This window comes from Leuresthes tenuis, unplaced genomic scaffold (assembly GCF_036924035.1).
Source record: "Leuresthes tenuis unplaced genomic scaffold, fLeuTen1.0.hap1 SCAF_14, whole genome shotgun sequence".
NCBI lineage: Eukaryota > Metazoa > Chordata > Actinopteri > Atheriniformes > Atherinopsidae > Leuresthes > Leuresthes tenuis.
In genome coordinates, this window is record NW_027325368.1 from 15,535,157 (window position 1) to 15,558,838 (window position 23,682).

Sequence of the window (23,682 nt, forward strand, 5' to 3'; positions counted from 1 at the left end):
TGGATGTTTAAGCATCGCTTTGTTGCCATGCTGTCTCTGTGTGCTCATTTAACATCTCTCTTTTTCTCTTTTTTGCCATTAGTTCCTTTTGTGCCTCATATATGAACTATCTTTTATATTCATTATGTAAGAGCAGGGCCCCGTGTCTTTTGGGCTCCTGATCATATTATATTTCCGGGATAAGACCCTTGACCGCCTGACTCCTTGCTCCCCTGAGCTTGTGTCCTGTGAGTCCGTTCAGGATTCTGTACATGCCCTAATCGGAATAACGGCCAGTTGTCTGAAACCCCCAGATGTGATCAGGTCTCTGTTCAATTTTATGTTGTGGATGTGTATTCGGTCCTATGTCAATAGAGGGCGCCATTAGACTACATACTCGTGCGCATGCAAGCACACACACATACACACATCTCGTCCAGCTAGTTGTAACCGGCTATCGAGTCTGTCGTCGAGTTGACACCCTCCCCAACCTCGGCAGCAGCGAAGCTGCATCGTCGACATGGCAGGAAAATATTGCAACAGTTTTCTAAAGAAAGATGAAATACTTCCAAGTCTTTTGGAATAAGTGAGTAGTATCGACAATATAGATGTTGTTTTTACGTGGTAAACTGACAGTAAACGCTGCATGATTAGTTTTAGTCACATTAAAGACGCATAGCGCTGGGTAGTTTCTGCTAACATAAATATGTCTAGCTAACAGGCTAATGGCTATGCTACGGGGAGGAGTAACATTTGTTCGTTAGCATGTTAGCTTCCTGAGCCTTTTCTGACAAGATAAACGTTTCAGCCAGCTGCCTCGCAAAGCTCACGACTAAAGCATCCCCCTACCGTGATTGTAAACATTTAACTGGTGTCGCATTTAAACTGAGCTGTCTAGTTAATACAAATATATATTGATGTAGTAAGTTTACTTGTTAGCTTGGGAGGCTAGCGTTACATAATATCACTACAAGTCAAATGGTTGTCCACTGTTCGTCTGCTTTCCATCGTTTCCTTCACCAATTTTTATGGATGATAACCAACGTTCTTGACAGTGTGATTAACTAAAACATGTGTTCATACTGAGAGATTAATAACTACGTGATACTCAAGTAACTATGGTGTTCAGAGTATGAGGAAATAATTTGTGATCCAACGACGTTTAAGCGTTTGCTAAACTAGCCAACTAGCCACCCATAGCTTAGATGGCTAAAACTAAGCTAACTTATCGCGTCATATCACATGCACTATTATTTGATGTAGAATAACATTTTTAGATTTTTGCAGTCGTGGTAGCAAATCGTTTGTTGAATTAAAATACATGTCCGTGGCTTAAGGTTAGCTCAATACTACACGTTTCTAACAATAACCGTTAGCTTCACTGCATTTGATAGCGCATAGGGACATGGATGTTAGCCTCTTCAGTACCCTTTGTCCATAGTCATAGTGGTAACCAGCTTCTGTAAGTAGGCCACACAGCAGTTGTTTTGATCCGTTTTCGTGATTTGATTAGCTTGCACCGTGGAAATATTTGCCACGTCGTGGATTATAATGCGTTTCTTTACAAGGTAATTATGTCTGTCGGTGATTAGTGAAAAAGATGATTTCAACGCAGTATTTATCGGCTTTGCCCCCCACCCCCTCCCGTCTAGATTGCATGTCAAACCTAAAGATGCACGTAGTTTGGTTATACTCCAAACTCACCTTAAAACATTCACCTCGACTGTGTGTATAGTTGTTCTCATCAGTTAATGATTTTGGAGTTTTAATCAAATGTTCTTCTCTTTCTTTTACAGTATTCATCATGAGATGTGATACAATATCCACAATGTGTGAGGACATTTAAGAACGATTGAGTTCGGAAAAAAAAAAAAAATCTTGATTCCAGTGGAATCTTCCATTTATCTATATATATAATTATTATATTTTTTTTTTGCTTCCTTTGTGTTAAAATCTTACTTACATTTATACACACCCATCCCGTCAAGATATAACCATGCCAGTGCAAGCACCACAATGGACAGAGTTTCTGCTGTGCCCAATCTGCACACAGACCTTTGAGGAGACTGTTCGCAGGCCCATCAGCTTGGGTTGTGGACACACTGTTTGCAAGATGTGCCTGAACAAGTTGCACCGGAAGGCCTGTCCCTTTGACCAGACGGCCATCAGCACAGACATCGAGCAGCTACCTGTCAACACAGCCCTTTTGCAGCTGGTTGGAGGCCAGGTAAGGCTCGTGTGTATTTGACATTAATTACCAAATAATCATAGAGTTCCCAGCTGATATTACACATGTAGAGGCATTGTCAATGTTGACTCGTGGTTTAGGACAACAGCTCAGGGATGTGTTTGGAATGAGACCCTATTTCTGTCTTATTATTTTGTTTATTTATTTATTTATTTATTATCACTGCTTATTGATTACAATAGAATGTTGGTCACAAGCTGTGACACGATGTACATAGCATGGGGATTTCTTTTGCTTCACACCACAGTTATTAAGCAATGACTTAGATTTTATTAGTTTATTCTGTGTTAGTGTAATCGTCACGCAGTGTTTGACCAACAGGGTGAGGCACAGCTAATGGTGTTGTCGTGGTTTCCAGGTTTAGACATTGTAATAATAGTTTATGTCAGTGTATTGATCATAAAGCCAACATGTGTCTTTTGCATCAAACACTGTAACATCTTGTCAGCTGAATGTCTGGCATATGTGTGCTAAAATCGCATCATAGGCGCCCATCTGATCATAATATGTTGGTGTGCTCAGTATGTACGTTAGTATTCTGGTTATGTTACCATTAAGAGAAAAAAAACTACACAGTTTATGATAGCAAGTTTGTTCAATCCCACCCCCTGTGATAATTGGAATTTCTTATGAAATAAAAGTTGATCGTTATAAATATTTTGTGCCCACACACACACACACACATTGTGCCATATGATGACATACGGCACACATGGGGGTATTTGATATTAATGTGTACACTATCTCATGTTTGTTGTAACGTTTCCTCTGTTCTTGTCCTGCAGGTTCCTAAGGCTCAGCCAGTTGCCTTGATTACCAGTCCAGAGGACTCACAGAATTATGAGGTGGCCAGGCAGTGTGTGGAGGAACTGGCCCTCTACCTCAAACCCCTCAGCAACACCAGAGGTGCTTGAACACACATGCTTGTTACCGTTATTGTATGTCCGCCCCTTATTACCATCTATTAACAATGCTTACAGAACAGTGTCATCGATCAAAAGTCTAAACATTTGTGTAATTTCAACACATTTGTGACACCATAATGTCAAGATATTAGACTTTGAAATAGTGACAGAGATATTTCAGATTGCAAGATTTGCTTCAGAATCTGGCCGGTTTTCTGTTATCGGGTTTATTGTTATCAAATTTCATCTAAACCAGCAAACCAGTTTTGTCTGTTTGTCTGAACTTGTTAACGTGAACATATCGGTGCTGTCGACGAGTCTTTACCAGGGTAAACGTCTCAGTGTATTGCCAATTTAAAATTCTATTGTTGGAAAATGATTGCCATAAATTCCGACAATCGTATAATTGGATTCGTGATCTGCATTCCGTGTCGGTTGATGCTGGAAATTGAACCGCATCAGCTCATGTGCCATACATCACAGACACCCATTTGCCCCTTTAACAGTTGAACGGCTCGGAATTCAAGGCAGGATGGTGCTTCTCACTAAGCGAGCAGGCACCAGAAGTGGCTCAGTCCATTTGTGTTAATTGTTAGCAGGCTGATTCCTGGCGTTGTTTGCGGGATTGTTTTTCCCCTTTTGATCTCAATCTCTTCATCTCCATTCCCGTCTTCTGTATTCCCCCTGGGCATCCATGTGTAGGAGATGACTTCTCGGCTGGTCTGAAATACAGAACATAACGAGGGTGTCAGACATAAACCGTTTCACTCTGCCTGATTTATTGCAACGCTGCTATCAGCAGAGCTTTAAACAAACATCACCTAAATCTCAAGATCTGTTTTACTGAAAAGATTCCCACTCATCTTTAACTTTACTTTGGCTCATAAATACACCTTTGATTTGTTTGCTGTGTGTGTGCTGTTCTCTTGCTGTTGATTTTGTGATTTAGGAGAAGTTCGGCGCATACTCTTTGTGGAACTGGTATTTAATCATACTTACCTGTCTGGCACCCTGAACTGTACATGAACCACTTGCCTGCTACAGCATAGTTTACCAACCACCACTCAAATCAGGAAAATTAAGAGGCTATACTCTCTTTTAATTACTATATTTAGTCTTCACTGGAGTACGCTCAGCTGACAATAGCACACGCAGACATACACACTCTTGTGTTTGGGTCAGATCTCAACAGATTATATAAATAAATAAAAAAATGGGATGAATTTGCAGCTCACCACACAGTCCTACGATGAATCACTATTCATAGACTTTGTTGTTTGACAACACGAATGCATGGAGTCTTGGGTTTCTCATTCATTTAAATGAGTTGGTTTCTCCAAACCTTCAAAAGATAATAAACATATAATCCTGATCAGATATTACGCAGAGTTCAAGAAAAGTGTAACACGTTTGACACTGGTACAGCTATTTATAGGCAGCTCTAAAGATCAAACTGGTTTCTTTTCATGTCGTTAATTTGAAGCAGGTACCTCAGTCATTGGACGAGTTAATGATTGATGACAGTGTGATTTACTGATATGAGGTGAAGTATTGATCAACCGATACTAGAATATTACACTACCCCTTTCGATATACTGTACTGCTCATTAGAATGAATGAGATGCGTTTCTCTCGCAGTATAGCACCAAAGTGTGCTTTGGAACTAAAGTGCAAAAAATTGCTAAGTTTATTTTAAATAAAACTAAAGTAATACTTGCCTTTAGATCAAGTTTTTTTTATTTTATTTTTTTTTTATTGCGCATTGAAATGATGATGGAAACTTGGGACTGAGGGTGTTACATATGTAAGGTCTTTTATGGATATATTGTCATATAAAATGTACTGTAAATGAACTTTGCTTGACATATAGTTCGTGCCAAGTTATCTGTGACTGTTTTAAGGAGAACCACATATTGCATTCTACAGAGACAGTGTTTTCCTGCAGCGATATAAACACGGTATGTAATAACTGCCCTTCTTTTTGTCTTAGCAGGTGTGGGTCTGAGCAACACAGCCCAAAGCATCTTGAGTCGACCCATGCAGAGGAAACTGGTAACCTTGGTCCACTGCCAGCTGGTGGAGGAAGAGGGCCGTGTCAGAGCCATGAGAGCCGCCCGCTCTCTTGGTGAGCGAACTGTCACTGAACTCATCTTGCAGCACCAGAATCCACAGCAGCTCTCCTCCAATCTGTGGGCCGCTGTCCGTGCTCGAGGGTGTCAGTTTCTTGGCCCAGGTAGTTTTCAATTATCCGCAAAGTGAACGCTCCACAGGGGGCATTTCATTTATTCTCATCACAGGTCAATTGCTTGGGCTTTTTCCAATTAACTGTTACTCAAAGGTTTCGTTGTCGTATTTTTCTCGTCCCCCAGCAATGCAGGAGGAAGCTCTGAAGCTGGTCCTCCTTGCTTTAGAAGATGGCTCTGCCTTGTCCAGGAAGGTGTTGGTTCTCTTTGTAGTCCAGAGACTGGAGCCACGCTTCCCTCAGGCTTCTAAAACTAGCATAGGCCATGTTGTACAGCTCCTTTACAGAGCCTCCTGCTTCAAGGTATGTTCCTGACTGACAACCAGATGGCATTTCTCTGGTTGTTTCATTGTTTCTAAGAAACCTAAGAAGTCATTTGGTTCTGGTCCACAGTATGACTGTTCAGCTCAATATCTGTGTAATTTCTTTCTATACAAAAATATAGATTGGTGATAATTTGATTCTATGGAGTTGACAAAACTTTAGATTTACTGATCGATACCTGACTCGGAAGGGTAAAAACTCTCTTCTGTGAATTTCCCAGGTCACCAAACGGGATGAAGATTCATCCCTGATGCAGCTCAAAGAGGAGTTCCGTACTTATGAGGCACTGCGACGTGAGCATGACTCTCAGATCGTTCAGATTGCCATGGAGGGTGGATTGCGCATTGCACCTGACCAGTGGTCTTCTCTGTTGTATGGAGATCAGTCTCACAAGTCACACATGCAGTCTATTATAGATAAGGTACGTGACAGGTCTTTTTTTTTTTTTTCCATCCCTGCAAACAGTTTGATTGCAAATGTCTCAGCTTCTATATATTAAAACCGGTCTGGTTTTATTTCTATATGTGAGTATTTTCTTTATTTTCAATGCTTCCGGTATAGCTGCAGACTCCAGCATCTTTTGCTCAAAGTGTTCAGGAGCTGACAATTGCACTGCAAAGGACTGGAGACCCAGCCAACCTCAACAGGCTGCGGCCCCACCTGGAACTACTGGCAAACATTGATCCCAGTCCTGGTAAGAATTCTGACGTCTCCCGTAATGACAAGTTCGAATCTAAATACTGACTTTGGGAGTTTTCTCAGTGTTTTTCTGCGTCTCTTCATTTTCCTCCCCAGATGCTCCTCCTCCCACGTGGGAGCAGCTTGAGAAGGGGTTGGTAGCAGTGAAGACGGTGGTGCATGGCCTGGTTGACTTCATCCAGAACCACAGCAAGAAAGGAGCTGATCCTCAACAGGTCGGTGTTTCCCCATGTTTTTGAGAGACTGAGAGAAAATACACAGCATTGTGATGCCCGGTCCCACGACAAGAAACTTTTTTACTAAATTTTTGTGACAGTTCATCTCATTGATGTCAGACTTAATTGTATCTTTGAAAGTGTAAAGAGTGTAAAGGCCCTTTGAGACATGCATAACTTTCTGTTAATTTGAGATTAACTGTGCCTATTGGTGTGAAATCTGAAAAATCCCCCACAGGCTTTGTTACGGTATTTGTTAATGACAATCTTGTGGTTTGGTCCTAGTATCTTTCCTCTATAAATCTCAGCACGGGCACATAATTAGATAAGCACACACAGTAGTGTTGAGTTAATCTCGCAGACGACCAGTTGGTCTGAGGAATCCAACAGATGGCTTTGATGACATGGATGGTAGAGGAGGACTCACTGTAAATGAAACGCTCAAAATAAGAATAAATATTCAGCAAACCACCGGACGTTGAATGACGTGGACGTTCTTCAGTCTACCTGTCTCTAATGGGTTGGGCTAATCCAAAATAGTGAAAACTAGGGGGGTGTTCTCTGAAGAAACCTGTGAAACCATTCCAGAGGCTAAACTGGAATGGTAATATCAAGTTTAATTTAAAGAGAACTTGCATGACTTTAGTGTTAGAGCTCATTTGGTGTACTGTAGCGCTCTCTTTCACTCAGTGTGGTTCGGATCGGATTAATGGCTAAATTACAATAAGATTGAGTTATTCAGCTCATGTAACCAGCTTAATCCGACAAGAAATCAAATCGGATCGGGTTACTTGCGATCGAATTAAGCCCCCGGGATAACTCGATCTGATTGCCCACTTAACGTGCCTGGAGACGACGGTGGATCGGATCGAGCGTTCTTCGCATGCTCGAGATATTTTCCCGCGATCGTCACCCGGAAGTCGAAGGAGACAATATTACTGTTGTAGTCGCCGCCGTCAGAAAGAAACAAACAACGCGATGGAGAATGCGTCGTTGCGCATGGCGTTTGTGCCATAACCAGCTCATCACAAAATGTAGAGGGACGGAGCTTCATCTTGCTCTTCGTTCGCCATCTTTCTCGAATGCCTTAGTTTTGTTGTTGTTGGTGATGAAGACATCAACTGGAAGTGGCTCTATTAGCTATGGTTGAAATGGGTACAGCGCCACTTATCTACTGTGCTATTGCATGCTTTGTGCCAGTGATTCGATTCATTCACCGCCATGCATAACAAAGGATAAATACTCTTGCTCAGATAAGGAGCATAACCCAACTATAGCTATAATGGAGTTAATCTCATCATGTAAACCCACTGACTGTCATAGGATTGCCTGAATTAAGCTGTGAGGAACATTAAAGGGACAAATGTCGAAGTAACTGTGTATTCCATCACTTGAACAGGTTCATTTTAATTAATTTATAATACCGTAAGCCTGGAAACAGTTTTTAGACCGCTGTGTTGCCCTGTAACTTCCTTAATTGATTAGGCTTTACTTTTAAACTGTACACAAAAAGTCATGTTCGCTGTTTCTCTGAAGCCTCCTCAGCACAGCAAATACAAAACATACATGTGCCGCGACATGAAGCAGAAGGGAGGCTGTCCTCGTGGAGCCAGCTGCACCTTTGCTCACTCTCAGGAAGAACTGGAGAAGTAAGTGCAATATATGACCATGAAGATATGAAAAAGCCTTTTACTTTCCTTCCTTTTCTTCAATCAACAATCCTTGCAATGTTTCATAATGTTCTGCCATGTACTTTTCTAGGTATCGTAAGATGAATAAGCGCCCAGCACCTCGCTCAGGGGGGCTTTTGCCAGATGACGGCCTTGCTCTTGATATGTCAGGGACCCGGAAGCCCTCACCCCTCGCCAATGGCAGCGGCACACCAAATTTGCCCCCTCTAATTGCCCGTGGAACTGACCCAGTCTCATATGAGATTGTGCGTAAAACTGTCAAGATGGAAGGAGGAAGTAGCAGTGTCCCAGGATCACCACCTGATGTGTAAGTGTAGTTACGCCCAGCAAATCGATGTACTTGGCAGCTAAACGTAGGGGAACACTTTCACACCATTCGACTTTATTGACAAACAGTAAATTAATTTGCCATAAATTATTTCTGCAGCCATGACCCTGTGCCCAAACCTATGACTCTACCACCTCATGCAATGGCCCACCCAAGGATGCCGCCAGATCACATGGCAGGGGTGAAGCATATGCCTGTGGTAGCCAGAGGTTCACCAGTGTATCCCCAGCCGCAACTCTCTGAGATGTGCTACAACACTCGTCCACCACCTGCTTCTCCGTATGAGCCCCCACAGTACTCGACGGGTAAGTTATAAGTGTCTAGTATCGAGAAATTCTAACACGATGTAAACCCCTAACCCTTTCTTAATGAAGGCAAGCCTAATAATAGTGTTTTTCTTCTGTGAAAATCTGTAAGGTTTTAATGAAAAAAGTGGGAGCTCGCAGGTTATGGCAATGTCTAACGATGAATATAAAAAAAGTCAGACTTGTAGCGGATTATATGTGATAGAGTGGGATTCTGCTTGTTAGCATTTCATGTGTTTTGCATGAAAAAGGACTGTATGAAATATTGTCATTCTCAGCATGTCCCAACCATCCCAAATATTTCACCATTCAGAAAAACAACATACGAGACATATAAGATGCAGAGTATAGGGACTTTTATCTTTTTTTGTGGGTCACTGATGAAAACATGTTATATTTTATAATACAATTTTATGATTAGCTTTGAAATAATTTAGTGATTTTATAAATATTGGTAATTTATTTCCCAGGGTACCCCTACCAACAGCCACAGTATGTTCCTCGGGATTACATCCGTAACCCTCCCTCGAGTGAGTCCGGACAACCTTATCCAGGCTACGGCCCTCCAGAGCGCACCTACCAGGGCCCTCACTCGGGCCCTCAGTTCTCGTATTCTCACCCTCCTTATTATGACAAAGATCGCCACGGTGGCCCACCACCTCCCCCTCAGCCTTACCCATCTCAGAGGGACGACCTGTTCAGAATGAGTCCAGCGCCTCTGGATGTTTCTTCATCTGCAGGACAGACCAACTCACTGTACCACCAGGAGCCAAGTGCTCGGGATAGATACCCACCAGATGGCTATTACCCACCCAGCACTCAGCCTCCACACATGAGGACTTATGTCAGGGTAAGTCTATATAGTCTGGTTATTATTTCTATAAATCTTTGTGTAGACTTTGCTTGGTCAAAAAAACCAAACTGTGTACAGTCCAGCAGCGGTATATCTGTGCGTTTGTGTCTCAGGGGCCACCACATGGTAATTCACAGCTCAGCTTGGACTACTTGCATCGACGCCGGCAGGAGCTGTTATCACAACTAGAGGAAAGGAAGGTTATCTCCCCTCCGCCATTCGCTGCCTCCCCTACTCTTTCACATCCCTTTCCTAGTGACTATCCTACTGAGGTGAGCATAAAATGAATCTCATATGCCTCTTATACAATTTCAGATCGCGTGTACACATCAGTCAGTAATGACAGTTAAATTATTAACAGTTAAAGTATGTGTCACTGTATTTCCTGTGTCTATAGTATGGTGATGACAGCTCCAAAACGTTAGTCAAGTGTAGAGACCTCGACTACACTGGGCAGTACTCCCCCTGGTCTTGTGAAACTATCAGCCGGTATATAGGCACAAAGGACGCCAAACCCAAAGACGTTATGGTTCCCGGTTCCATGGAGATGATGGTAAGATTTTAGATGAATGACTTTATTAATTAAATTATTTTTGTTGTAGACATTAGGGACAAGAAATTGGATGTTTTTAAAAGGGTAATTCATCCCTGATGAGAACTTTCAGTTCAGTGTACAGTTATGAATGATATAAATGCTGTTTGAGCTTATATTTTCAGGAGTAATTTGTGTTAAATGCCGCTCTGAGATAAATGCTAGTGACAGTTAGCAAGAGAAAAACGTGTAGCTTACTCTGCCTCTTCCTCAGATCTCTCCATGTCATAACCCCTCCCCCCTCTAATGCCCCTCTTTCTTTTTTTTTGTGTCAGAACGTGGAGGCTAAAGGTCTGAGGGAACCATCATTGGAAGCCCCTCGGCGGGGGGCAGAAGTGAAAGATGACGACCCTATTATCCCATTTGGCCCCCAGCCCACTGTATCACGCTTTGGTGCCATCTCCCGCACTTCAAAGACGGGCTACCAGACCACTGGCCCTGTGCAGGCTATGGCCTCCACACCCCAGAACCCCAACTCCAAACACATGGCCATGTCGGGTAAGAATCAACTTAATAAGTAATGAACGCTCTTGATGAAGTGGCACCGGCCATGCTTTCCTTTCCTTCATGTTGGAATTTATATTCTCATCTGATTTCTGGGGGGTGGCGTTTATCTTAATATATTATCACTTTTGTGACAATTCTAACATGTTGCCACTGTTTATAGCACAGCGGTGCTCTTGTGTTTGGTCAATATTTCATGTTTATGATAAGCTCTTCGTAATCAAACAGCTCTCATGTCTGCCTCTTTGCAACAGTATGAAAAATAAAAACTATTAAAACACACATATCTTACAGAGAGAGCACTAGCCTATACTGACCGAGATACCCTGTTAATTTTGCCTGCACTGCCCACTTGTATCTCCTAATCCTACTTAATTTGACATATTTATGATAAGTCCTTACAGTTTCTCAAAGAGACGTCTGTTTTCCATCTCATCACTTTGCTTGCAGCTGAATATTCATACGGAAGTCATGGAGGATGGGGCGGAACGTCATACTCGTCCCACCAGATGGCCTCCTCTCAGGGACACTTTAGTGAGCGGTAAGCCCTTTGTTTGTTTTCCTCTTACTATTATTGTTGTAGTTATTTTATCGGTTATCCACATGCTGATAATGCAAAGAGAAAACATTAGAATTGCATGTATAAGTATGGGCGTTCTCTCTATAGGCTGATGTGCAGTTACGGTGTTTGGTGCATTTAGCCTTATGACAAAAAAAAAAAACCCAACAACAAAACAAAACTATTTGAATGATGGTACATTAATGCTGAACAGTTTTTACAAAAAGACTCGAGAGTGATGACACTTTGGAGCATCAGCGGAGCACTTTGAGTCTCATTGAGCGTGTACGTGCGATTTGAACCCCCCCAACCACATTATCTGGGTGCGTTAGTCTAGTGGTGAGAAGCTCATTTTTGTACGATTTCAGTCAGACTGACGTGTTAACATGCATGTTGTTTTTTTCCTGGTGTTTTCTTCAGGTAGACATGCGAGTGAATTGCTGCAAATTCTCTGTTTCCAATTGTCTTGGCCGCTTTTCGGTTCCTTCTCGTGGATATGCTCAGATATATGTGCTATTGATTATCAACTACAGTGCTACAGTGGTCATCAAGGAGCCTCACCCATTATCTTCAACTAGGTAGAAGGCACTGCAATTTCCACAATTGCCCTGCCTCCACTCTGCTCGAGACAGACATTCGCCCGCAGGCGCTGCCTCTCATCTCCAGCTGTGAGAGCACTTCTCCAGCAGAAAGTCTCCTGGCGAATTCCACATTTAAACAGGAGCTGTGGAAAAAGGCCGGACCAAACCGTGCGCACAGTCTCCTGAACGTCTTCTGTGTTCATGTGTGAAAACGATTTGTGAGATTAAGTTTGAGACTTGAAACGATTGTAAAGCATTCTTTTTTTTGGGTCGCAGCCTTCCTATGCCAGCCTCAGACAGAGAACAGTTACAAATTGAGCTGCAGCAGGTCAACCAGCAGATCACTCAACAAACCCAGATGCACAGCATGGAGGTGTGTTTTGAATTTTTTTCCTTCACTACTTAATTTATTTGACCTGAAAAACTAAACCGCAAAAAAATACGGGTGATCGTTATTATATTTCCTCAAATTATGACCCAGTTTTTCCACTCGCCCTCTTGACTTCCTGAAAATTGCAGGCTGCCAGTAACTCTCTATTCCTGCAGAGGGAGGCCAGCGCAATGGCAGGCCAGCCAGTGCAGCCCAGCCAGGGCCAGACAGCAGTGGCCCAACAGCAGCAGCAACAGCCCAAGTGGCCAGCAGGGGGTGCAAGTGTAAAAGCCGTCTCCAGTGAACAGCTCAGCCTTGAGCTCCACCAGGTGGAGAGAGAAATTGGCAAGAGGACCCGGGAGATGGTAACGGTTTGCTTATTGAACATCAATAAGAGCTGATGTATGTGTATGTATGTGGAGAGGAGTTTGGTAACAGCTTGCCATCTTTTTGTCTATTTCCAAAGCAGGAACACCAGGTAGCCCACGAGGCTCAGCATTACAAGATGAAACCTGCAGAGAATGGACAACCGGAGCACAAGACTCAGCTGGAAGAAATCTCCCTCGCTCTTGGGTGAGTTTGAACAAACTCTAAAACATTTGTGTTCCCAGAATGTTCATTTATTGCATTCTTCTTTTGACGCTAATCTTTTTGCATGCTCTTGATTCAGCGAGGTGTCCAACGGCTCCGGCGGTCTGCAAGAAAGTGCGGTGGGCGGGTCCATGCTGTCGCTGACAAACAAGACGTCTGCAATGAGCCTGTGTTCTGATCCAGGGGCCACTGGCTCAGAGATGCAGAAGAATGGCGTTGTCCATTCCTGCTCTTAGGAAGTACACACTTCGACACATGTGCACACATAAACATTTTACGCATACACAAAACGCTCAGTTGAAAAGCATGCACAGGCACACATACACCCATTCTATTTAGAAGATGAGCAGTATCTGCCGTGATGAATTTTCTTTCTTTTTGTTCTGTGAATGAGCTTTTTTTTTTTAATGACTTTCCTTGCCTGGAAACCAGAGCATATAATAACATTTCTTGTGTGTGCTGTTAATTCTTGATTTTTTTTTTGTTTGTTTGTTTGTTTGTTTTTTATTATTATTATTATTATTTTTCTTTTGTTCTGGGATTAGATTAGCAAGGCTCGCAATGGATATTTCGGGAAGAGAGAAATGATGGTGACGTTGACAGCGTTATTGCGACTTCATTTACAATGAACCTGGCCGTTGTTCCATCGTCAAACTAAACAGTGAAGACGGGTATGAATCCTCCCTTTTATAAGATTCTTAGCTTATTTGCAGAAGCGCACGTGTAGCTGAACGGTTAGCTACAGAGGTGCGAAGGAGAACAAGCGCCATCGAGTCACACACGCTTAAGAATTTCTCTTTCAGTCTCGTGATCTATGAAGGTATTATAGGAAAGAGCAAAAATGTGTGGCTTGGTACTCGCCCCCCAAAATCGTAGAGAGGTTGCCAAGATCTAGATGTCTTCGGAGGGAAATGCTGTTCAAAATTCCACCTTTTTACCAAGCCAAAGTAGACGTGAGGTGTTAAAGAAAGGAAGTGTTGCACCACATGTATTTCCTCTCTTCTGCCACAGGAAGTCAGATTTTATTATTGCATTTTATGACCTCCTCGTATGTCCGTTTCGTTTTTGAAAGCAGTATATATATATATATATTCAATTGGGGCATTCTGTTTTAAAGATTGCAACAAGTCATTTAGATAATGAGCGTTTCCATTTCTACAAAGGAATCTATTGGGTGCCTCTCTTCGTTGTGGTGTGCCCTGATGTGGTTTGGTTTCAGCGCCTCTCACCTGTGCTCCTGAGCGAGCTGCATTTGGTCATAGCCCATTGGGAAATTTTACAGCATCCTCAAAGGGAGTTTTTTGTCCCCCCCCTCCCCGCCCCCTTTCCTGAGTGAATGCACATTACCAGGCTGCGAAAGAGTATTTCTTTCAGCTTCAGGAACCAGGTGAATGAGTGTAAACTTAATAACATCAGGGCAAAATTAGCATTTCCCTCCTAATAGCTTCTCATCTGGCCACTTGAAAGGCCTCCCCATTGGGAATATCTTGTCATTTCTTCTCCTAACTTCTATGAAGTTGCCTTCCCTTTGTTTCATTTTTGTTCAAGTTTGATTTAGGTTTTTTTTTTTTCTTGTGCTTTACATTGTTACGATTTTGGGGGGTGCAGCTTACCTTGTGACAGCTTGGTTGGAGGGGGGGAGGGGCGTGTCCTTTCTGCCATGGACTGGTTTTCATTTCGTGCAAAAACCCGGACGCTGGCATTTGTTTGTTTGAAAGGTTACTGTTGTAGCATTTTCAGCTACGCGGTACATTTGAAATCGTGTTTACAGCTGAAAAATCGCAGTTTTAGTTACTGAGAAGAAAACGGAAGAAACTTTGAAAAGAAACCACCTTACATCAGATTCGATACGGCCGTTTGAATTGTGTGAAGCGGATCTCTGTCATCGACGAACCTGCGCCGTTTTTGTTTTTTTTAACGCGCCGCCGTCGCCATCATTACGGCAAATTTCTTTCTCCGTCGTAGAAATTGTTTCGCGCTAATGCTCAACACGGAGCTCTTTGCCTTCTGTAAACAATTAGCTTGAATTGGCAACAGTTTTTCCAGCTCTGCTGAGAGCAAGCGAGTCCTTGTGTTTGAACGGTTAGAAAATAGACGCTTTGGGTCAAGTTGTTCTAGGTTAGGGTTGAGCCTTCGTTTTGGTCAGACGGGATACTGAGAAAACTGACAGACAAACCCCTGACAACTGACGAGTCAGTTAATGACACAAATACCTTTGTGTCCGACATTGTCACCGTGGGTTTGGGCATCTCTGCCAATTTGTCAGAATCGTGGAATTTTTCCAGTTTTTTTTCTTTCTTTTTTCTTTTCTTTTTAAGTTTCCATCCACACTTAAAGCCTCTGGCTGCTCCTTGCTACATTTATTGTTTAGGTACACAGCTCACTTATACATATGAGTATGTATACATTATTAATATACTAAAGCACTATTAACGTGCCACCTCTTACTCAACTTGCTCAGCATTTATATTAAATGATCTCTACTTAGAATCAGCAAAATATTTTTTTTTGTTTTGTTTTGTTTTCTGTCCACTGGTTGCCAACACAGACTTTATCCTTTCCCAGACGAAGGACCTCTGTGTGCATTGATGCGTGTTCACTTAATCTTTTGTGTTCAAACAAAGATGTTCTTTATAGACTATGCTTCCGAAGAAGACAAAATCTGTAACTTTGGAAAATTTATATGGAGATGTTTTGTGTGTGCTAGATTGTATTGTAGAAAATGTACCCTGACTTAAGTTTTTCTTTTTTTTTTCTACCCCCCGCCCCCCCTCAAAGTGTGCTGTACCGGGTGATAAATGTTGAGGTTTTACAGCAGTGTTGGGACTTTTTTTCTTTTCTTTTTTCATCCACCACTGTCCCAAAAAGAAATGGCAGGAAGTCTCTGATGAAAGGTTGGCCTTAAATCCATCTGTAATGCTCCTCTACAGTATCTGTTTCAGTAGCACGAGATCTTAAAATATACAAATCGATGCTGAATTATGATTCAGTCGTACAAATGGACTGTATCAGACCCCTCCCTGCTCTCAAAAAGTTAAATGTACACTTTTAGTTTTTGGTTTTTTTTGTCCTCGCGGGGAACAGATTTAGTCCCAGAGGGGGTTTACAGTTTTCTTTACGTGTTTTTTGCAGTAGTCTGACCTGATGTGTAGTCAACAGCTTTAAAAGGGTGTCAGAGTGAAATTAGGTCCTTTTTTCTTTTTTTTTTTTTATTTGTTCCTTTCTCACCCCCTTCTTTGACAGCTATTTACAATTACTTGGCCTACCTACTACGAAAAAAACCGAAAGTCTGATTGGGAGGAATGGGGCTTCGCCGTGAATTTTCTATATGTAAATGTGCTAATCTAGTATGTCGTTTCTCACTCTTCTAAATGCGAGTCAACCAAAACTACCAAATTGCTGATTCTGCCTGATGGGTTGTTGCAGGTCTGAATGAGCTTTAAATAATCTTTTTTAGGTCAGCAGAACTTTCTTACGGTGATGTATAGGGAACATTGCTGTTTATGAATGGCAAAGATGTTTATTTCAATCTTTTTTTTTTTTCGTTTGAGTGGAACTGTTGCCTACACCCCCCCCCCCCCAATGACCGTAAACCCCCTCCCACCCACACACTTGACCACTGACCTCTGTTACTGCTGTTTGAGGCTCACATTTTATTCCCGAACTTTCAGGGGAAATTCGCAAATGGCTTTTTTATATGATTAACTCCCTTGTAAAATATCTCTTAAATTAAGGTACAGGTTTGATTTCAGCGAGAAAAAAGACAAAAAAAGGTTTTTATATGTATATTATACTCCATTAAGGAATGTCTAGAATTATCTTCCTCCAATGTGGATGTAGCCATTATTACGCCATTTTATGACTTTGTAAGAGAATTCACTGTGTGAAAATTGGTTTGCATTTTTGTATAATACAATCTGCTTTTTTTTTTTCCTTTTCTTTTTTTTTCCTTTTTTTTTGTTCGTTTGATACGAGAGGGAGGTCAAACTGGAAGTTTGAAGAAAGAATAAAAGAACCTGTGAAATTGAGAAAACAAAATGTAACTTATGTGCAACAGTGATTCTAAGCTGAGGGGGAAAAAATTAAATGATATTGCTAACTGAATGGTTTTTTTTTTGTGACTTCTTTATTTTCTGAGTTGAAGACCAGCTTAAATCTTTCTTTTGTTCACCTCCAGGCAGTGAAATTCGGTAACAACTTCCACCTCATCGTGACACAAACTCCGCTAGCTGTGGTGCTCAAGGTACTTCGCTGATTGCCGCGTTAGCGTGATGAAAGCCAGAACTTGGATTTGTTGGCGGTGTTGCAATCCAGTGTAATTTGATGGATACATCGCTAAAGTTAAAAACATTTGTTAAATTGAGGGCATTTCAATTTATTCATTTAAAATCGAGAGGAAAAATATAAATTAATTTCAAATGTGCAATTCCCAAAGATGGTCACAAATTTGAAATGGTAAAATGACAAATATACAAATTTATGATATACCCGCAGCTAGGGGTGGGAATTGTTAAGAATTTAGCGATTCGGTTCCTTATCGATTCTCATCCAGTTATGTTAGACGTGCTTGTTTCCTGGCGTTTCCATAGCGATAGCAGTGTGCCAGCGAAACTTGTGTTACAATATTTTTTTCAGCATGAGAAATACAATGTGTGGCGGGAGTGCGTGACGAAAGGCCCTTAAAATAAAAACTACGAGCACTAAAACTGTCTGTGAAATTTGTTTACACACTCCTGTGTATGAGGAGGTGACAAAAATGAACGAATTTCATATCACAATATCTTTCAAGACCGTTTCACACAAAGAAGGTAAATTAAAAAATGTTTTGGAATCTTACTCATCACTGATCAAAACTGGCCTCAGGACAAACACGCCTTATACCTTCGCATTTTATCGTTACTCTACATTTGTTGGATCCCAAGAAACGTGTCGTCCGTCATGTAATCCTCCTAAAGAGACCATGTCTTCCTCTTCCAGCTGGAACCCAAACACCTGTGGTGCACAGGGAGGAGGAGGAGGACGCATGGGGTTAAATAAGAAAAGTGTTGCATTATTTTTTCTTGAAATTTTCAGAGAGCTGAAAAGACGATCGACAAATAACTCACTTGACAATTTTCTAGAATTCTGTCCCTTCTGACAGACTTCGGTATGGTGACAACTCCATTCTGGCGGGAAGAAAAAAGATAAAACAATGAAACCGGGGTTAGTTACATGTACAGAAACCTTAGCGAGTTCGGAAGCGGCGCGACAACCTGAATGCTCCAGCGGATGCAGATCTGAGCCGGTGTTCTTGCATGCTTTTCTGCAATCTGCCGAATGATGGGATTGCTGAAGATTTGGCCCTTTGCCAGAGGACTGTACCCTTCAAACACGATCCCTTCCTTACGGCAGTAGTCCATCAGGTGATTGGGCTGCTGGAAAGGATGATACTCAACCTACACAAGTCAAATCAGAACATAAAAAAAACCATCAAATAATCACACAATACAATCGGTTTCACTAATAAAGTCTTCCCAAACAGGAGATGAGAAAATATTAAAAGACAACATGTATTTATGCTTTTAGGTTGCATTATTTTCAGGAATTAAAAGTATTTAGTGATAATGCTACCGTAGGTACAGGGACAGGCCCTTATAAAGAGGGTAGTTCAGTCTCATATCCTGATATATAAACAATGTACGTTTTGCCTCCAGACTTTTCGTATCATCTTTGAAATAATGGCCCAAGCATCCTCTTATAATATAACAAAATAACAAACAGAAGAAGAAAAAAAAGTACCTGGTTAACATGTGGCACCACACTACAATCGTCCTTTAACTCCTCCAGGTGGTGGACCAGGAAGTTGCTCACCCCTATTGCACGACACACCCCTACAATGGCAGATGGATATTTTGAGCTCTGTGAAGTACGCGGCTCTCTTGCTGCCACAATGTTGTTATTCATTAAAGTAACAGACCGCATAGATGCAGTCATGCAAAAATATTCAGCTATGACGTTGGATCTGATGTTTTAACGCAGTGCTGAGAATAGCTCCGAGATCGGTAGAACTGTTTTTCAAGCAGAAACTAGTTCTCCTTAACAAAGGCAACGGTTACCTTCCTTATAGAGCTCCTCCAAAGCTCTCCAGGTTTCAGCTCTCATCTCTCTGTTAGAACAACCACGTCTCTGCGACTCAGGCCAGTGCATCAGGTAAAGGTCTGAAAAAGGACAGCAGCTGGTGATTAATGACAAAGGGCAGAAAGAGGATCAAATGCATTCATTGGTAAGGACTGATAACTGCCATGACAAAAATAAATAAATGGAAAAAGTTGGTGGTTCATCAACCATCACAGATACCATGACAGCATGGAGGACTGTAGTCTGCTTTAGGCTTGTGTTTGACATGACTTTATGGGTCATATCCTCACCAAAATATTCAACTCCCATCTCCGAGCAGGAGTCAAGACAGGCCTTTCTTGCAGCTTTGTATCCATAGTCCCCAGGCCACAGTTTGTTGGTGAGCCACAGCTCACTTCGTGAAAGCCCACTATCTTTAATGGCTTTGCCCAGTTTCTCCTCGCAGCCGTAGCGCTTTGCTGTGTCAATGTGGCGCATGCCGCACTCAGTGAGTGCGTACACGATGGCATCGTGAGAGTATCCACCATCGTGGGATGTGCCTGAAGGGGAATATAAGAAGAGCCATTACATTAAGAATGCAGCTAAAATAGTGCTGCACTGCAATTGTGTCAGTACCGACGAATGTGTTTATCTTCTATTAAAAAGCATGGAAAGGAAAAACAAAGGAAACATAACTAACACAAAATGAGATATGGGAAGAGAAATATTTTTCTTGTATCCAATTAACAGCAGATTTTTTCATAATGTTGAGATGATGCAAAAAAAAGTCACACCTAAAACAACAAAAAAAAGAAGACAAAACGTTCATGTGTAGGAATGAGCTGTTCATCATCACCGTTGTTTCATGAATGGAAAGCCTGAGAATTAGTTCTGCTCCTGGGATTTAAACTCACATTGCACAATTCAAAATGTTTCAATGGTCTTTAAATTCACTTTAATCATTTTTCTACGTTTTTGTTTGACATACAATCACAGCACATGAGGATAATGTGATGTTTCCATACGCGTTCTGTATTCTTCACAACACCTCAGTCATTTCCAAAAGTAAAACGCACCTAAACCAAGTACTGGGACATGTAGGCCGTTGGAGAGTGGGACTGTAGGGCAGCTCAGGTGGGGAACTAAAGGCATGCTTCTCCTCTTTGGACACTGCTGAGTAAAAATGAACAGAGCAAAGTTAAACTGTGCCTATCTGCTATACGGTGTAATGAGTACTCTACTTCCACCATGAAGCTTTAAGAGCTCAACTGTTCATCGCACAGTAATATTACACGGCTTACCTGCGCTTTTCTGTGAACGGTTGAGACGTGAAGGGTTTCGAGTCAGCTGGTCGTGTGTTTTGTAACCCAAAACTTTATGTCATGATAAACGTTTCTCCTGACAAAAATGGCGTCGGTTTACCAAGAAAACAAAAAGTGGGTGAGCAAAAACATAACTTTCGAGACAAGAATGCAGATTAGCACTGAGTTTTCCAGAAAAAAAGTGCTTTTTCTGTTTGTTTGTCCTTACGGCACGTTAATTCGTAACTACTTCACTTTGTTCGGTTAAGATGAATTTCATCTTGTGACAGCTCTTTACTTTTAAGGTATTCGGTTAGTCAGCCGATTGTTGACAAGAGATGGGTTGGTCCTCGCTCTTAGTTCGCTCGGAACATTGAAGGAAAAAATTTAGTTATTTTTTTTTAAAAAAGGGGGAAAAAGACCTAGCGAAATGAATACACTAGTGTCTAAAGTGCATTGCTAACAGTCGATACAATGTCGATATAAAACACATTTGGAGATACCCTCCATTGACCCAAATACACTGCTTCTGTCCAATCAGGTTTCATGTATCGCATTAAAGCTCCACCCACTTGTCCAATTGGTCACTCCTGGCTCCAGAAACAAATCCCGCTTTAACAGTGGTTCACAAATCCAGGGGTGATGACGTTAGGTTGGCTCCGCTGGCAACATGGCGACTATGTAACTTGAACGACATCTTCGTAGTATCAACAAAATGAGGTGAGTCTTACCTTTTTGGGAAGAAATTAAACGCTGCTCATAGCATAGGCAATCTTGCACAACGGAAATGATTTTTATTTCTGAATTACCCCCCTCGTACTTAGAATGCCTGCGTAGGCCATACAAACGTTGTATCTGTTTTTACCAAACTGAGTAACGTTGGTGCTCAACATCTAGTTAACTGCTTGTGGTGAGATGAAAACATCGTTTTTCTCCAAATCCGTGTCTCCTGCAGGGTGCCCCGTTGCTCCATAGGGGTTCGGCGAAAGTGTGTCATTCTTCCAATACTGCTGATACTCTTGGTTGGTGCAGCTTTGACAGCTCTGCTGCCCCCTGCTGAAGACCATGGGGGTGTTGGCGTCCTGGGAGTGCTACGCAGGGCAACGCCACAAAGGGGGAACCCTGCACAGGGCCACGACGTCGACAGCTCCACGGAGAAGTTTACCATCATCATCCAAACTTACAACCGCACAGACATTTTGCTCAGACTCTTGAACCATTACCAGGCGGTGCCTCATCTTCAGAGGATTATCATAGTCTGGAATAACATCAGGGAGCAGACACCAGCCAAGTTGTGGGACTCTTTGGGCCCTCATCCGGTCCCAGTTGTCTTCAAAGAACAGAGGAGCAATCTAATGCGCAATAGATTGCAAGCATTCCCTGAGATTGACACTAATGGTTAGTATATCTGTCAGCTTGCACAGTGCTCACAACAAATTCTTAATGAGGTGTTTGGATTTTTCATTTGTTGTTGTTTTCTGATCTTCTAGCCGTGTTGATGCTGGATGATGACACTCTGATTAGTGTTCCTGACATCACTTTTGCCTTTTCTGTCTGGAAGGTAAAAAGCGTTGCGGCAGATGAATGTATCTAAATTGCATTTTGCATTTCCGACACCTGTACCACTTTGAGTTAATTTAACAGAAATGTTAAATTAACTGTCACTGTTTTTGGACATGAGCGGGCCAAATTCCAGCAGCTTTATCTTCCACAGCAATTTCCCGACCAAATTGTTGGATTCGTCCCACGGAAACACGTCTCAACACCAGGAGGAGTGCACAGCTACGGCAGCTTTGAGCTGCAGGATCCAGAAACGGCGGGAGGTGACAGGTGAGTTGCTCTCTCGGTTGCTCGTGCGCTGCGTCTCGCTGGCTGCTCGTTCGGTGTGATCTCAGTCTCATGTTTTCCCCCCTGCAGGTACTCCATGGTTTTAATCGGCGCAGCCTTCTTCCACCGTCGCTACCTGCAGCTCTTCCAGGACCAACCTCAAGCAGTGCACGACTTGGTGGATGAAACGCAGAATTGCGACGACATTGCGGTGAACTTTGCCGTGGCGCTTTATTTAAAGAAACACTCACAGGCGAGCACGATCGGCAGACCCTCCGGGGTGTTTGTCAAACCTGTGGACCTCCGCAACCTGGAAAAGGATGCCAGCAGCGGATACCAGGGAATGTGGCACCGTCCCGAACACCTTCTCCAAAGGTCCCACTGTCTGAATAGGCTGGCACAGATCTATGGCCTCATGCCACTCTGTTACTCCAACCTGATGGTCTCCCAGTTTGGTTTCCCCAGTTATGCCAATCACAAGAGTCGGGGCTGACAGAGTGCTGAGTTGTTGCCTGTTTTTGGGGTTGGATTAAGAACAGCTCAGGTTGCAGTCGGGTAAGTCTGTCGCGTTAATAACACATCACATGCTTATCAGCTGAATTCTAATGCTTGTGGGATAAACTTCGATTTGATTGTGAAACAGTACATTCAGTACAATATTAGGAGGCTTTTATTTTCAAATGAACACACATTCTTCTTTCTTTTGGTTTGTCTCTTACGACCCTGAACAGTTTCAGCATGGCATCGCAGGACATTGATGGACTTCAAGAACTTTCCGCACACAACCTAACTTGATAAAACGTCCGTATTTGATTTAACAATGCTTCGCTTTGGAAAGGCCTCCTTTTCATCAGTGTGTACAACTCTGGGTGAATTGTCTCTTTAAAATCAGTCGATGTTGGTCTAAGGTCCAGTCTGACATCTTGACTTGTTTGTAACTGTGAATCATTAAATATAATCACTCTGCTCCCCTTTGTCCATGTCCCAACTTTTCACAATGTTTTACAAAATTCCGCCTCATAGATTTTGTTTAATTAGATTTTGCCGACAGATTTGATGTTTAAATGATTAAAATGTGTTTTGGTTTCACCTGAGAATCAGCTCTCCTTTCTCCAAAACAGAAAGCTGGTGCTGACTGAACTGCAGTCTTAATGACATAAGATTAGCTCACAGCTCTCGGCTAAATCACAGAATAGGATCAGCACGGGTTTCCTGTCCATCGGGGGAGACTCTTATACGAAGGCTTAAGGTTAAACATCTGTGAAATACGAACAAAAAGGAGAATTATATTCATTTTAGTTAAAGCTGAGTCATTTTCTTTGGGAGGTCTGCTAATTATACATCTTATATCGGAAGAAACAAAAACACACTGTAACTGTACATTTCTACAGCACCATAGAACCAGCTTTTAAAACGTTCTTGTTAAAGGTCCTGCATTCAACCTTAGAAAACCCATAGGTTGATGGCAAAAG

At 42.1% G+C, this 23,682-nt stretch overlaps 3 protein-coding genes across 7 annotated transcripts; 2 read left to right on the plus strand and 1 right to left on the minus strand.

Annotated features, from left to right (window-relative positions):
- Positions 1-443: 443 nt before the first annotated feature.
- On the plus strand, positions 444-17,090 carry rc3h1b (ring finger and CCCH-type domains 1b). Of its 4 annotated transcripts, none has more exons than XM_072364581.1 (20): positions 444-565; positions 1,776-2,206; positions 3,013-3,133; positions 5,123-5,365; positions 5,502-5,677; positions 5,919-6,119; positions 6,260-6,392; positions 6,494-6,612; positions 8,149-8,261; positions 8,374-8,610; positions 8,731-8,936; positions 9,407-9,786; positions 9,903-10,061; positions 10,187-10,342; positions 10,657-10,879; positions 11,336-11,426; positions 12,302-12,398; positions 12,545-12,766; positions 12,862-12,968; positions 13,066-17,090. In XM_072364581.1, exons 2-20 carry the CDS (start codon positions 1,976-1,978, stop codon positions 13,220-13,222), a joined length of 3,372 nt encoding a protein of 1,123 aa, XP_072220682.1. In that variant the 5' UTR covers positions 444-565; positions 1,776-1,975; the 3' UTR covers positions 13,223-17,090. The 4 variants fall into 4 exon arrangements, with proteins under 4 accessions (XP_072220682.1, XP_072220684.1, XP_072220683.1 ...); XM_072364583.1 differs by having other exon boundaries at positions 12,865-12,968; XM_072364582.1 differs by having other exon boundaries at positions 5,126-5,365.
- Positions 17,091-17,093: 3 nt separating this feature from the next.
- On the minus strand, positions 17,094-20,578 carry LOC140269478 (glyoxal reductase). 2 transcript variants are annotated; one of them, XM_072364596.1, is made up of 8 exons: positions 20,384-20,578; positions 20,159-20,255; positions 19,394-19,642; positions 19,082-19,183; positions 18,765-18,856; positions 18,239-18,421; positions 18,092-18,151; positions 17,094-17,978 (listed from the first exon to the last, which is right to left on the minus strand). In XM_072364596.1, exons 2-8 carry the CDS (start codon positions 20,232-20,234, stop codon positions 17,883-17,885), a joined length of 858 nt encoding a protein of 285 aa, XP_072220697.1. In that variant the 5' UTR covers positions 20,235-20,255; positions 20,384-20,578; the 3' UTR covers positions 17,094-17,882. The 2 variants fall into 2 exon arrangements, with proteins under 2 accessions (XP_072220697.1, XP_072220696.1); XM_072364595.1 differs by lacking the exon at positions 20,384-20,578 and having other exon boundaries at positions 20,159-20,297.
- Positions 20,579-20,993: 415 nt separating this feature from the next.
- Positions 20,994-23,177, plus strand: extl2 (exostosin-like glycosyltransferase 2). Its single transcript, XM_072364594.1, has 6 exons — positions 20,994-21,103; positions 21,339-21,781; positions 21,874-21,944; positions 22,098-22,213; positions 22,301-22,765; positions 22,942-23,177. The coding sequence occupies exons 1-5, from the start codon at positions 21,099-21,101 to the stop codon at positions 22,701-22,703; spliced, it is 1,038 nt and encodes a 345-aa protein (XP_072220695.1). The 5' UTR covers positions 20,994-21,098; the 3' UTR covers positions 22,704-22,765; positions 22,942-23,177.
- Positions 23,178-23,682: the final 505 nt, after the last annotated feature.